Source organism: Leucopleurus acutus (assembly GCF_964270905.1).
Source record: "Leucopleurus acutus genome assembly, chromosome: 7".
NCBI lineage: Eukaryota > Metazoa > Chordata > Mammalia > Artiodactyla > Delphinidae > Leucopleurus > Leucopleurus acutus.
Genome location: NC_139150.1, coordinates 42,853,922 through 42,866,419, shown reverse-complemented (window position 1 = coordinate 42,866,419; position 12,498 = coordinate 42,853,922). Strand labels below are relative to the sequence as shown.

The 12,498-nt window shown below is 34.5% G+C and overlaps 1 protein-coding gene across 3 annotated transcripts in view; it reads left to right on the top strand.

The window, feature by feature from the left end:
* VPS13A (vacuolar protein sorting 13 homolog A) overlaps positions 1-12,498 on the top strand; it is a 238,885-nt gene that overhangs the window by 86,168 nt on the left and 140,219 nt on the right. For all 3 annotated transcript variants that reach the window (XM_082843241.1, XM_082843242.1, XM_082843240.1), the window contains exons 23-26: positions 2,739-2,877; positions 3,452-3,533; positions 4,761-4,915; positions 5,439-5,595. In XM_082843241.1, the coding sequence (XP_082699367.1) occupies positions 2,739-2,877; positions 3,452-3,533; positions 4,761-4,915; positions 5,439-5,595 (533 nt within the window). The remainder of the gene's footprint in view (positions 1-2,738; positions 2,878-3,451; positions 3,534-4,760; positions 4,916-5,438; positions 5,596-12,498) is intronic.

The following is a 12,498-nucleotide window of genomic DNA, read 5'->3' as shown; positions in this document are numbered from 1 at the left end:
CACTAATCATTAGAGAAATGAAAATCAAAACTACAATGAGGTATCACCTCACACCAGTTAGGATGGCCATCATCAGAAAATCTACAAACAACAAATGCTGGACAGGGTGTGGAGAAAAGGGAACCCTCTTGCACTATTGGTGGGAATGTAAATTGATACAGCCACTATGGAGGACAGTATGGAGGTTCCTTATAAAACTAAAAATCGAATTATCATATGACCCAGCAATCCCACTACTGGGCATATACCCAGAGAAAACCATAATTCAGAAAGATACATGCACCCCAATGTTCATTGCAGCACTATTTACAATAGCCAGGTCATGGAAGCAACCTAAATGCCCATCGACAGACGACTTGATAAAGAAGATGTGGTACATATATACGGTGGAATATTACTCAGCCATTAAAAGGAACGAAATTGGGTCATTTGTAGAGACGTGGATGGATCTAGAGACTGTCATACAGAGTGAAGTAAGTCAGAAAGAGAAAAACAAATATCGTATATTAACGTATATATGTGGAACCTAGAAAAATGGTACAGGTGAGCCGTTTCGCAGGGCAGAAGTAAAGACCCAGATGTAGAGAACAAACGTATGGACACCAAAGGGGGAAAGTGGCGGGCGGTGGGGATGGGATGAATTGGGAGATTGGGATTGACATGTATACACTGATGTGTATAAAATGGGTAACTAATAAGAACCTGCTATATAAGAAAATAAACTTAAAAAATTTTTTTTGAACTTTTTGGATAATAGTCCTTTATGAGTTCTATCTTTTGCAAATATTTTCTCCCACTCTGTGGCTTGTCTTCTAAATCTCTTGGCATTGTCTTTTGTAGAGCAGAAGTTTTTAATTTTTTTGGCCCCGGCATGTGGGGTCTTAGTTCCCCGAACAGGGATCAAACCTGTGCCCTCTGCAGTGGAAGTGTGGTGTCTTAACCACTGGACTGCCAGGGAAGTCCCAGAAGTTTATAATTTTAACCAAATCCAGTTTATGAATTATTTTTTTCATAAATTGTGCCTTTGTGTTGTATCTAAAAAGTGATCATCTAAAAAGTATCTAAAAAGGTCATCTAAGTTTTCTTTGATTTATCTTTTTGCAGTTTTATAGTATTGCATTTTAAATTTAGGTCTGTGATCCACTTTGTATTAGCTTTTGTGAAGGGTGTAAGGCCTGTCTGAATTAATTTTTGCATGTGGATATTCATTTATTCCAGCACCATTTGTTGAAGAGAATGTCTTTGCTCCATTATTTTGCCTTTGCTCCTTTGTCAGCGATTCAGTAGACTGTATTTATGGAGGTCTGTATCTGCACTCTCTGTTCTGTTCCATTGTTCTCTTCCATTGATCTGTTTGTCTATTCTTTTGCCAATAGCACAGCGTCTTGCTTACTGTAGCTTTACAGTAAGTCTTGAGTCAGGGAATATCAACCCTCCAACCTTGCTCTTCTTCAGTATTACGTTGGCTATTCTGGGTCTTCTGCCCCTCCATTTAAACTTTAGAATCAGTTTGTCAATATCCATTAAATTACTTGATGGGATTTTGATTGTGATTGCATGGAATCTATATAGATCAGTTTGGGATGAGCTGACATCTTGACAGATTGAATCTTCCTACCCTTAAATGTGGAATATTTCTTCATTTATTTAGTTCTTAATATATTATCAGAGTTTTACAGTTTTCCTCATACAGATCTTGTATTTATTTTGTTAGATTTATACCTAAGTATTACTTTCTTGGGGTGCTAATGTAAATGGTATTGTATTTTTAATTTTAGATTATACTTGTCCATTGTTGGTATATAAGAAAGAAATTCACTATTACATATTAACCTCATATCCTACAACTTTGCTGTATTGGCTTATTAGTTTCAGGAATGTTTTTCTAGATAATTTACATAGATGATCGTGTCATCTGTGAACAAAGACAGTTTTATGTCTTCTTTATCAATCTGTATGCTTTTTGTTTTCTTTTCTTGGCTTACTGCATTTAAGGACTTCCAGTGTGATGTTGAAATGGAGTGGTGAGAGGCTTATCTTTGTTTTGCACCTAATCTTAGTGGGAAAACATTGAGTTTCTCACTGTTAAGTATGATGTTAGTTGTAAGTTTTTCAAAGATATTCGTCATCAAGTTGAGGTAGTTCTTCTTTGTTCTAGTTTACTGTGAGTTCTTATGGTGAATGGGTATTGGATTTTGTTACATGCATCTACTTATATGATTTTGATTTTTCATTCAGATCTGATTTCTAAACCTGGTTTTAAATATATAATCTCTTGGACAAGTTATTTGTACCTGCCAACCTTAGTTTCCTGATAGGAACCATGTACATATGTACACATTTCTTTCTTATAAGAAACAGCGAGCAGAAATAGGTTGTCTCCCTCCTATTAGGTTGTGAGAATTATTTATGATAATGCATATCAAGTGTTTTCCTTAATGCCTGTCTGTGGTAAACACTTCATAAATAGTGATTGTCAATTGGCACTGGCAAAATAGCAGAGGGATAGTAAACACAATAATAATAGAAAATAAGCCTTTGAAAAATAATGATGTTAGTTCAGCTGATGAGATTGGTTAATAAGGTAAAATGATGGGAATTTGACTGTAGATTGTGAGATAATTTGTCCCATGGACTGTGTAGATAATATTTAGTACTTAAAATCACATTTTATTATTCTTAGATAATTTAAGATGAACAGTCATCTTTTTATAATGATTTCTGTCTTTTTGAAACAGATTCAAGATTTTTGGAAACTTACCACTGATTTCTTTACGAATCTCAGATAAAAAACTGCAAGGGATATTGGAATTGATTGAAAGCATCCCAAAACCCCCACCTGCAACTGAAGTAAATGTCCCTGTCAAACCATTTCAGGTAATGTATTTTCAAAATTAATGAAAGCACGAGTTAAAAAAGAAAATTCCACAAACAGTATTTGTAACAGCCACAGAAATTTTGGGTAAAACAATTCAATTCATTGTGAATAGACTTTTTAAATTACATACTGAAAGACAGAATGATGAAATAGTAAAAGGTGCAAATAGTAAACAAAAGAATGAAATAATAAGTCTACCTTTCTTCACTTTTCCAGTCCCTCTCCTCAATGGTTAACTACTGCTTCTCTAGTTTTTTGAAAATGTTTATAGCACATACTAATACACACATAGAAACATGCATGTCTCTGTGTGTATACGTATGATTATAACAGTTCTGATTAACTGATTATAACAGTTCTGCAATTTGTATTTAGCCTTGAAATTGTAAAAGCACTTCTTTAAATCTACATTTTACAAATTAACTTTCTAATTCAGGCTGGATTTTTTTCCAGTTAATTCAGATTGAGGTGTGTGTGTGTGTGTGTGTGTGTGTGTGTGTGTTGTCAGAATTGTCTTAGAACGTATAATAAAAGTCTGTGTGCTAACTGACAGTGAATTAACTTTCCTTCCAGATTCAAAGATCCACTTCTTTGGGAACATCACAGATTTCACAGAAAAAGTTTTCTTCTTTGGAAATTCCATGTGTTGAAGATGGTAAAATGAAACTACTTTAGGAAATTTTCCTTGTTATAAATATATTATGAAAAAAATTTTGAGACCACATAAAAACTTTCAGGCAATAGCAGATATTTGCATATTATCCACAAAATTTCACTAAAATTCCTTTAAAACAGTGTAATTTGGATGTTCCTTAAAGTTGCTTTTGCAGTGGGATTTTTTTTGGTATATAAAAGTTGAACCCCATAATCACAGGGACCACTAGCAAATTAATCATCTTTATCCTTTGTGATCTAAGAGACCCCATGAAACTTTGTGTCTAATTTATAATGTGTTACTTAGCTTTTGGAGATCTTCATTATAGTAATTTTTTTTTTACACTTCCTTTTTTGTTATTAAAGGAAAAAAAAAATCAAGCCTTAATACCTTCATTAACGTATGAATACTGGTAAATACTTTGTTATGAAATACATGCTTTTTTGGCTGCATTAGAAAGAAAAATAAATGTATTTTTCTATTTTTAAAACTTTAAAAATTGTAAATGTTAAACAACAGAAATTGCCATGTTGATCCTCAGTTTTCTAGAGAATGTTTTCCTTTCTGTGTAGTGACCAGGGTGGGTGGGGAGGGGGAGGAAATGTTGTTTGTGAGATCATCTACCCTAAAATTCAATTTTATGTTCTTAGGGATATACTTAGATGATTTTAGTTTCCTTTAAACCTTCTTTTAATGGTTTTACTAGATTTTGGGTCCATTTAAATAGCATGTTGTAGAAATTTACTATCATATATATATTCCTATATAGTCATACATATGTGAAGTAGTGCTTGATCTTAGTTTCTCCATTCAAATTTTAGGGCCTGCCTTCTACTTTTAATATTGCAGTGTTTGTAACTAAGTCCTGTTTACCTGTTTCCAGGTAGAGTGAGCATATTAGTGTGTTCCTTTCAGTATTCATCATGTATGTAATAATTGGCATTGGCATTTGCTATGAAATTTTCTTTAGCAGTTTTTAGTATCTTGATTTTAAAGATGATGTTCATTAAGCTAAAGATTGTATTTTGTAATTTTCCATACATTTTGTTGTTAAGAATGTTATTTTTTCACATGTAATCTTTACATTCTTTTCTATTTATTTTTGACCTTACATTCAATTTTTTGAAATAGTGTTTTAGTGTTCATATTTATTTCAGAAAAATTATTAGAATGTTATTATTAAATCAGTCATTTTGATTATTGACTTAAATGTTCTATGGTATTTAGATTCAGATGAGGAGTTTTTTGATGCCCCATGTAGTCCCTTGGAAGAGCCTCTTCAACCTCCATCTAGAATTAAAAGTCCTCAACAAGAAAAGCTTCAAAAGCCAGATTGTTCAAAAAATATGACTGAATATAAAATAAGATTTGAAGTGCCAGAGGTATGCATTGTATGTACTATGGTAAAATTAATATGGCTTATTTAAATTGTCAGTCATTTCTACTATTCACAGCTCATTTATATAGTCTCATTACTAATAGACAGTGTTGTTTTCATCCTATTTAAACTCAATCCAGATGTTACCTTGTGGTTCTCCCTCCCCTTTCTTAATTAATTAATCTTAAGATTAATTTCCTTAATCAATAATTAAAGGTTTGGCCACCCTCACCTTTTGAGAGGGACCACATTCTGCCTGTGGAATGTGTATCTCTCTAAATAAATCTGCTTTCACTTAAAAAAAAGAATTAAGAGTTTAGAGGTATTGTTGTTATTCAGTATATATTTATTGAAAATAATTTGTACAATGTGTGTATTGTATATGTGTGTGTATAAAATCTCTCCTAAATTTAAGTATGTGTCATTTATACTACACATATACCTCACATATCCATATATAGCCACCATCAATATAAACAATTTTTTTGTTTTAGGTAGTCGTAGTTTCTTTTTTCTTTCTTTTCCAGGTTTTGATTCAATTCTGTCACCTTGTTGGAGATTGTGAACTACCTGTGGTAGAAATTAATGTCTTGGGATTGGGCACAGTCATTGAGCTTCGAACATTTGATTTGAAAGCAAATGCCTTTTTGAAAGAGGTCTGCTTAAAATGCCCAGAATATTTTGGTAAGAATCTCTGTTTTAAAAAACTAAATTAATTAATTTTACTGTTTGATTACCTTCTGGAGATAAATTCTCTAGGTGCTTAGTACATATGATAAAATATTATCAAAGAAATGTGTTAGTCTTCAACTTTCATATTATACTTTGGAATCTTAAGGTGTAGACTAGAGAGAAAATGAAGACAATTTTTCTCATTAAGGAAAATGGTTTAATTTTAAGTCTACTTAACTGAATACTAAAATACTGAATAAGTTTCCTATTGATACTGTAACAATTTACCACAGATTTATTAAAGTTCTGTATATCAGATGTCTGACACAAGTCTCAGTGTGAAAAAATCAAGCTGTCAACAGGACTTCTTTTTTGGAGGCTGTAGGGGAATATCTATTTTCTTGCTCACTCAGGTGTTGGCAGAATTTAGTTTTATATGGTTTAAGTCTGTTTTCTTGCTGCCTATAAGGTGAGGATTGGCCTTAGCTCCTACAGGCCTCTCTAGGTCCTTGCACTAATTTTTTTTTATATCCCAGAACCATTATGGGGTGTTAGATCCTTCTCATGCTGTAATCTCTCTAACCTTTTCTTCTACCTTTTTCTTCCACTCTAAAAAACTAAGGTAATTAGATTTGGTGCATTTGGACAATTGAGGATAATTTCCCCTTAATCTTAACCTTAATCATCTCTGTAATGTTACATTTACCATATGAAATAACATATTCTCAGGTTTAGGGGGATTAGAGCATGGACATCCTTGTGGGAGGGGTGTGTAAATATTCTGCCTACCACAAACAACTTATATCCCAAATCCTAACATATAAATTATATGATATCTTAGAAAATGTTTCTGTTTGCTTTGGCAGGCTTTTAGAAGAGTTTTTTGTTTTTTTTTCCCTCCTTTACATTTTGAGGTTTTTCCTTGAAACATAATTCTGAATGGTTCATGAATTCCATCAGAATATTAAGAAAAACTATTCACTTCCAATTGGGGTGCTTTTTATTTCTTTTTCTTGCCTAATTGCTTTGGCTAGGACTTCCAATACTATGTTGAACAAAAGTGGCAAAGTCAGCATCCTTCTCTTCTTGATCTTAGAGGAAAAGCATTCAGCTTTTCACTGTTGAGTAGTATATTAGCTGTGGGCTTGTCATAGATGGCCTATTATTATGATGATACATTTCCTCTATTCCCACTTTGTAGAAAGCTTTTATATTAAATGGATGTTGAATTTTGTCAAATGCTTTTTCTGCATCTATTGAGATGATCATATGATTTTTATCCTTCATTTTGTTAACATGGTGTATCATGTTGATTGATTTGTGGATGTTGAACTGCAACATCCTTGGAACAAATTCCACTAGATCTTGGTGTTTGAGCCTTTTAATATAGTATCGAATTTGGTTTGGTAATATTTTGTTGAGGATTTTTGCATCTGTATTCATCAGGAATATTGGCCTGATGAATATTCTTTTCTTGTGGCCTCCTTGTCTGGTTTTGGTATCAGGGTAATGCTGGCCTTGTAAAATAAGTTTGCAGATGTTTCCTCCTCTTCTATTTTTTTGGGAAGAGTTTCAGAAGGATTGGTATTAATTATTTTTAAATGTTTGATAGAATTCACCAGTGAAGCCATCTATTCCTGGACTTTTTTTTGTTGGGAGGTTTTGATTCGATCTCCTTAGGACTTATTGCTCTATTCAGACTTCTTATTTGTTCATGATTCTGTCTTGGAAGGTTGTATGTTTCTAGAAATTTATCCATTTCTTCTAGGTTGTCCAATTCGTTAACATATAAAAATATCCATGCTAGTCTCTTATGATCCTTTAAATTTCTGCGGTATCATGTGTCACATCTCCTTTTTCATAACTGATAATATTTATTTGAGCCCTCTCTCTTTTTCATGGTGAATCTAGCTAAAGGTTTGTCAATTTTATCTTTTCAAAGAATCAGCTCTTTAATTGATCTTTGCTGCTGTCTTTTGGTTTCTATTTCATTTATTTCTCCTCTCTTCTTTGTTATTTTTTACTTCTAACTTTGGGTTTTGTTCTTTTTTTTTGCCTAATTTCTTGATGTGTAAACAGTAATTTTGTTTATTTGAGGTTTTTCTTGTTTCTTAAAGTAGACATCCATGCTTTTCTCTTTTAGAACTGCTTTTGCTGCATCCCGTAAATTTTGGTATGTTGTATTTCTTTTTTTTTTTTTTGGCTGCGTTGGGTGTTCGTTGCTGTGTGTGGGCTTTGTCCAGCTGCGGCGAGTGGGGGCTACCCTTCCTTGTGTTGTGCAGGCTTCTCACTGCCGTGGCCTCTCCCACCGTGGGCTCTAGGCATGTGGGCTTCAGCAGTTGTGGCTCGTGGGCCCGGTAGTCGTGGCTCACGGGCTCTAGAGCACAGGCTCAGTAGCTGTGGCACACGGGCCTAGCTGCTCTGCGGCAGGTGGGATCCCCCCTGGACCAGGGCACGAACCCACGTCCCCTGCATTGGCAGGCGAATTCCCAACCACTGAGCCACCAGGGAAGCCCCCTGGTATGTTGTATTTCTATTTCCATTTGTCTCAAGGTATTTTTTAATTTCTCTTTTGATTTATTAATTGACCCAATAGTAAAACTGTCACTATTGCAGAAGACACGATATTATATGTACAAAAACTCTAAAGACTCCACCAAAAAAACTGTTGGAACTAATCAACAAATTCATTAAAGTTGCAGGATACAAAGTCAACATACTAAAATCTGTTGCATTTTTATACACTAATAACAAACTATCAGGAAAGAGAAATTAAGAATACAACACCATTTACAATTGACTCAAAAAGGACAAAGTACCTAGGAATAAATTTAACTGAGGAGGTAAAAGACCTATCCACTGAAAGCTATAAGACATTGATGAAAGAAATTGAAAAAAACACAAATAAACAGAAAGATATTCTGTGCCTCATGGGTTGGAATAATTAATGCTGTTAAAATGTATATCCTACCTAAGGCAGTTTACAAATTCCATGCAGTCTCTATGAAAATACCAATGACATTTTTCACAGAACTAGAACAAGAAACTCTGACATTTGTGTGGAACCGTGGGAGACCCGAATAGCCAAAACAATCTTGAGAAAGAAGAACAAAGCTGGACACATCATGAGCCCTGATTTCTAACTATATTACAAAGCAATAGTAATCAAAACAGTATGGTACTGGCATAAAAACAGACACATCAATTAGTGGAACAGGATAGAGAGCCCAGAAATAAGCCCACATATCTGTGATCAATTAATTTATGGCAAAAGAGCCAAGAATATATGTTTAGGAAAGGGTAACTTTTCAATAAATGATGCTGGTAAAACTGGACAGCCACATGCAAAACAATGAAAATGGACTACTGTCTTACACCATAAATAAAAATTAACTCATAATGAATTAAAGATGTGAATGTAAGACCTAAAACCATAAAACTCCTAGAAGAATACATAAGCAGTAAGCTTCTTGACATTGGTCTTTGTGATGATTATTTTGGTTCTGATTCCCAAAAGGGAACAAAAACAAAAATAAACAAATGTGACTACATCAAACTAAAAAGCTTCTGCGCAGCACAGGAAACCGTCAACTAAATGAAAAGCCAGTCTATGAAATAGTGTTATGTAATTGCAATTCGTATATCTGATATAAGGTGTTAATATCTAAAATAATATAAAAAACTCATACAACTCAATAGGGAAAAAAACAAACAAACAAAAATGGACAGAGGATCTGAATAGGCATTTTTTCCAAACAAGACATACAACTAGCCAACAGGTTCACGAAAAGATGCTCAACTCACTAATCATCAGGGTAATGCAAATCAAAACCATGAGATATAACCTCATACCTGTTAGAATGGCTATTATCAAAAAAACAAGCAATAGAAAATGTTGGTGAGGATGTGGGAAAAGGGAACCCTTGTGCTTTGTTGATGAGAATGTAAATTGGTGCAGACACTATGGAAACTAGTATTAAAGTTCCTTAAAAAGTTAAAAATAGAATTACCATCTGATCTGGCAATTCCACTTCTGAGTATTTATTTGAAGAAAGCAAAAACACTCACTTGATAAGATATGTGCACCCTCATGTTCATTGCAGCATTACTGACAATAGCCAAGATATGGAAGCAACCTAAGTGTCCATTAATGGGTGAATGGATAAAGATGTGCTGTCTGTTGGGTTGGCCAAAAAAATTCATTCGGGTTTTTCCATAAGAGCTTATGGAAAAACCCAAACGAAGTTTTTGGCCAGCCCAGTAGATACTATCGAATGCTACTCAGCCATTAAAAGGAATGAAATCTTGCCATTTGTGACAACATGAATGGACCTTGAAGGCATTATGCTAAGTGAAATAAGTCAGAGAAAGATAAATATGGTATGATCTTGCTTATATGTGGAATCTAAAAAAAAAAAACCAACCAAGGTAGTACAGAGAACAGATTGGTCGTTGCCATAGGTGGGGGGGGGGGGGGGTGGTGGTGCAGAAAATGGGTGAAGGGGGTCCAGAGACACAAACTTCCAGTTATAAAGTAAGTCATAGAGATGTAAAGTACAGCATGGTGACTGTAGTTAATAATACTGTTTTGCATATTTGAAAGTTGCTGAAAGAGCAAATCTTTAAAGTACTCATCACAAGAAGAATTTCTAAGTAAGTGTGAGGACAGATGTTAACTAAACTTATTGTGGTGATCATTTCACAATGTATATTAATATGGAGTCACGTTGTACACCCAGAACTAATATAATGTTTTATGTCATTTATACCTCAATTAAAGGAAAAGACAAACTATTCACTAGTTTAATTTCATTATATTCCTTTTTAGCATAAGAACATTATTATGTGTAGAGATGACATTAAAACTATTTTAATAGACTTTATTTTTAGAGCAGTTTTTCATTCACTGCACAGTTGAGCAGATGATAGAGATTTAACATATATCCCCTGCACCTACACAGGCATAGCCTCTCACATTATAAATATTCTCCACCACAGTGATACATTTGTTGCAGTTGATGAACCTACATTGACACACTACACCCAAATTCTATAGTTTACTTGGTTCAGCTTGGTGTTGTGCATTCTAAGGGATTTGAACAAATGTATAATGACATGTATCCAATATTACAGTATCGTACACAGTAGTTTCACTGCCCTAAAAGCCCTCTGTGATCCATCTATTCATCCTTTCCTGTCATCCCTCAATCCCTGGCAACCACTCATCTTTTTACTTTGTCCATAGTTTTGCCTTCTCCAGAAAGTCATATAGTTGGAATTATATACTATCTAGCTTTTCCAGACTGGCTTCTTTCAGTTACTAATATGTATTTAAGTTATCTCTATGTCTTTTCATGACTTGATAATTCATTTCTTCTTAGCACTTAATACACTGTGTGATGTACCACAGTTTACCCATTCAAGTACCAGAGGATGTGTTGGTTGCTTCCAAGTTTTGCCAGTTCTGAGTAAAGGTGCAGTAAACATCCATATGCCGGTTTTTGTGTGGACATAAGTTTTCAGTTTCTTTGGATAAATACCAAGGAGCACAACTGTTGAGTCTAATATAAGTGTATGTTTAGTTTTATAAGAAGCTCTCGAACATTCTCCAAAGTGGCTGTACCTTGTAGCATCCTCATCAGTAATGAAGAGAGTTCCTGTTGCTCCATATCCTCACTAGTGTTTGGTGTCAATGGCCTGAATTTTGAGCATCCTAATAAGGTGTGTAGTGTATCTTACTGTTGTTTTAATTTCATTTCCTTGATGATAACATGTAGAACATCTTTTCATATGTTTATTTGCCATCTGTATATCTTCTCTGGTGAGGTCTCTGTTAAATTCTTTGGCCTATTTTTTAAATTGTATTGTTTGTTTCCTTGTTGAATTTAAAGAATTCTTTGTATATTTTGGATAACAGTCCTTTATCATATGTGTCTTTTGCAAATATTTTCTTCCAGTCTGTGGCTTGTCTTTTCATTCTCTTATAGTCTTTTGCAGAGAAGAATTTTTATTCTAATGAAGTCCAGTTTATTGATTCTTCCTTTCCTTGATCATGCCTTTGGTGTTGGATCCTAAAAAGTCATTACCGGGCTTCTCTGGTGGCGCAGTGGTTGAGAGTCTGCCTGCTGATGCAGGGGACACGGGTTTGTGCCCCGGTCCGGGAAGATCCCACATGCCGCGGAGCAGCTGGGCCCATGAGCCATGGCTGCTGAGCCTGCGCGTCTGGAGCCTGTGCTCCGCAACGGGAGAGGCCACAAAAGTGGGAAGCCCGCGTACCGCAAAAAAAAAAAAAAAAGTCATTGCTAATCCAAGAATGTCTAGATATTCTCCCATATTCTTGAAATTTTATAGTTTTGTATTATATATATAGATGCATCATCCATTTTGAGCTGATTTTTGTGAAGGGTGGTTTTTTGTGTGTGGATATCCATTTAGTCCATCAACATTTGTCAAAAAGACTGTCTTTCTCCATTGTATTGCTTTTGCTGTTTAGTCCAAGATCAATTGAGTATATTTAGGGAAGTCTATTTCTGGACTCTCCGTTGTGTTCTATTGATCTGTTTTGTCTGTTCTTTTGCCAGTACCACAGTGCCTTGATTACTGTAACTTTATAGCAAGTTCTAAAATCAGGTAGTGTCAGTCCTTCAACTTTGTTCTTCTACTTTAATATAGATCCTCCTCAACTTTCGATGGTATTATGTCACAACAAACCATTGTAAGTTGAAAATATTCTAAGCTGAAATGCATTTAATTCCCCTGATTTACTGAACATCGTAGCTTAGCCCAGCATACTTTAAACATCCTCAGAACACTTATTTAGCCTACAGTTGAGCAATATCATCTAACACAAAGCCTATTTTATCATGAAGTGATGAATATCTCATATAATTTATTGAATACTGTACTGAAAGTGAA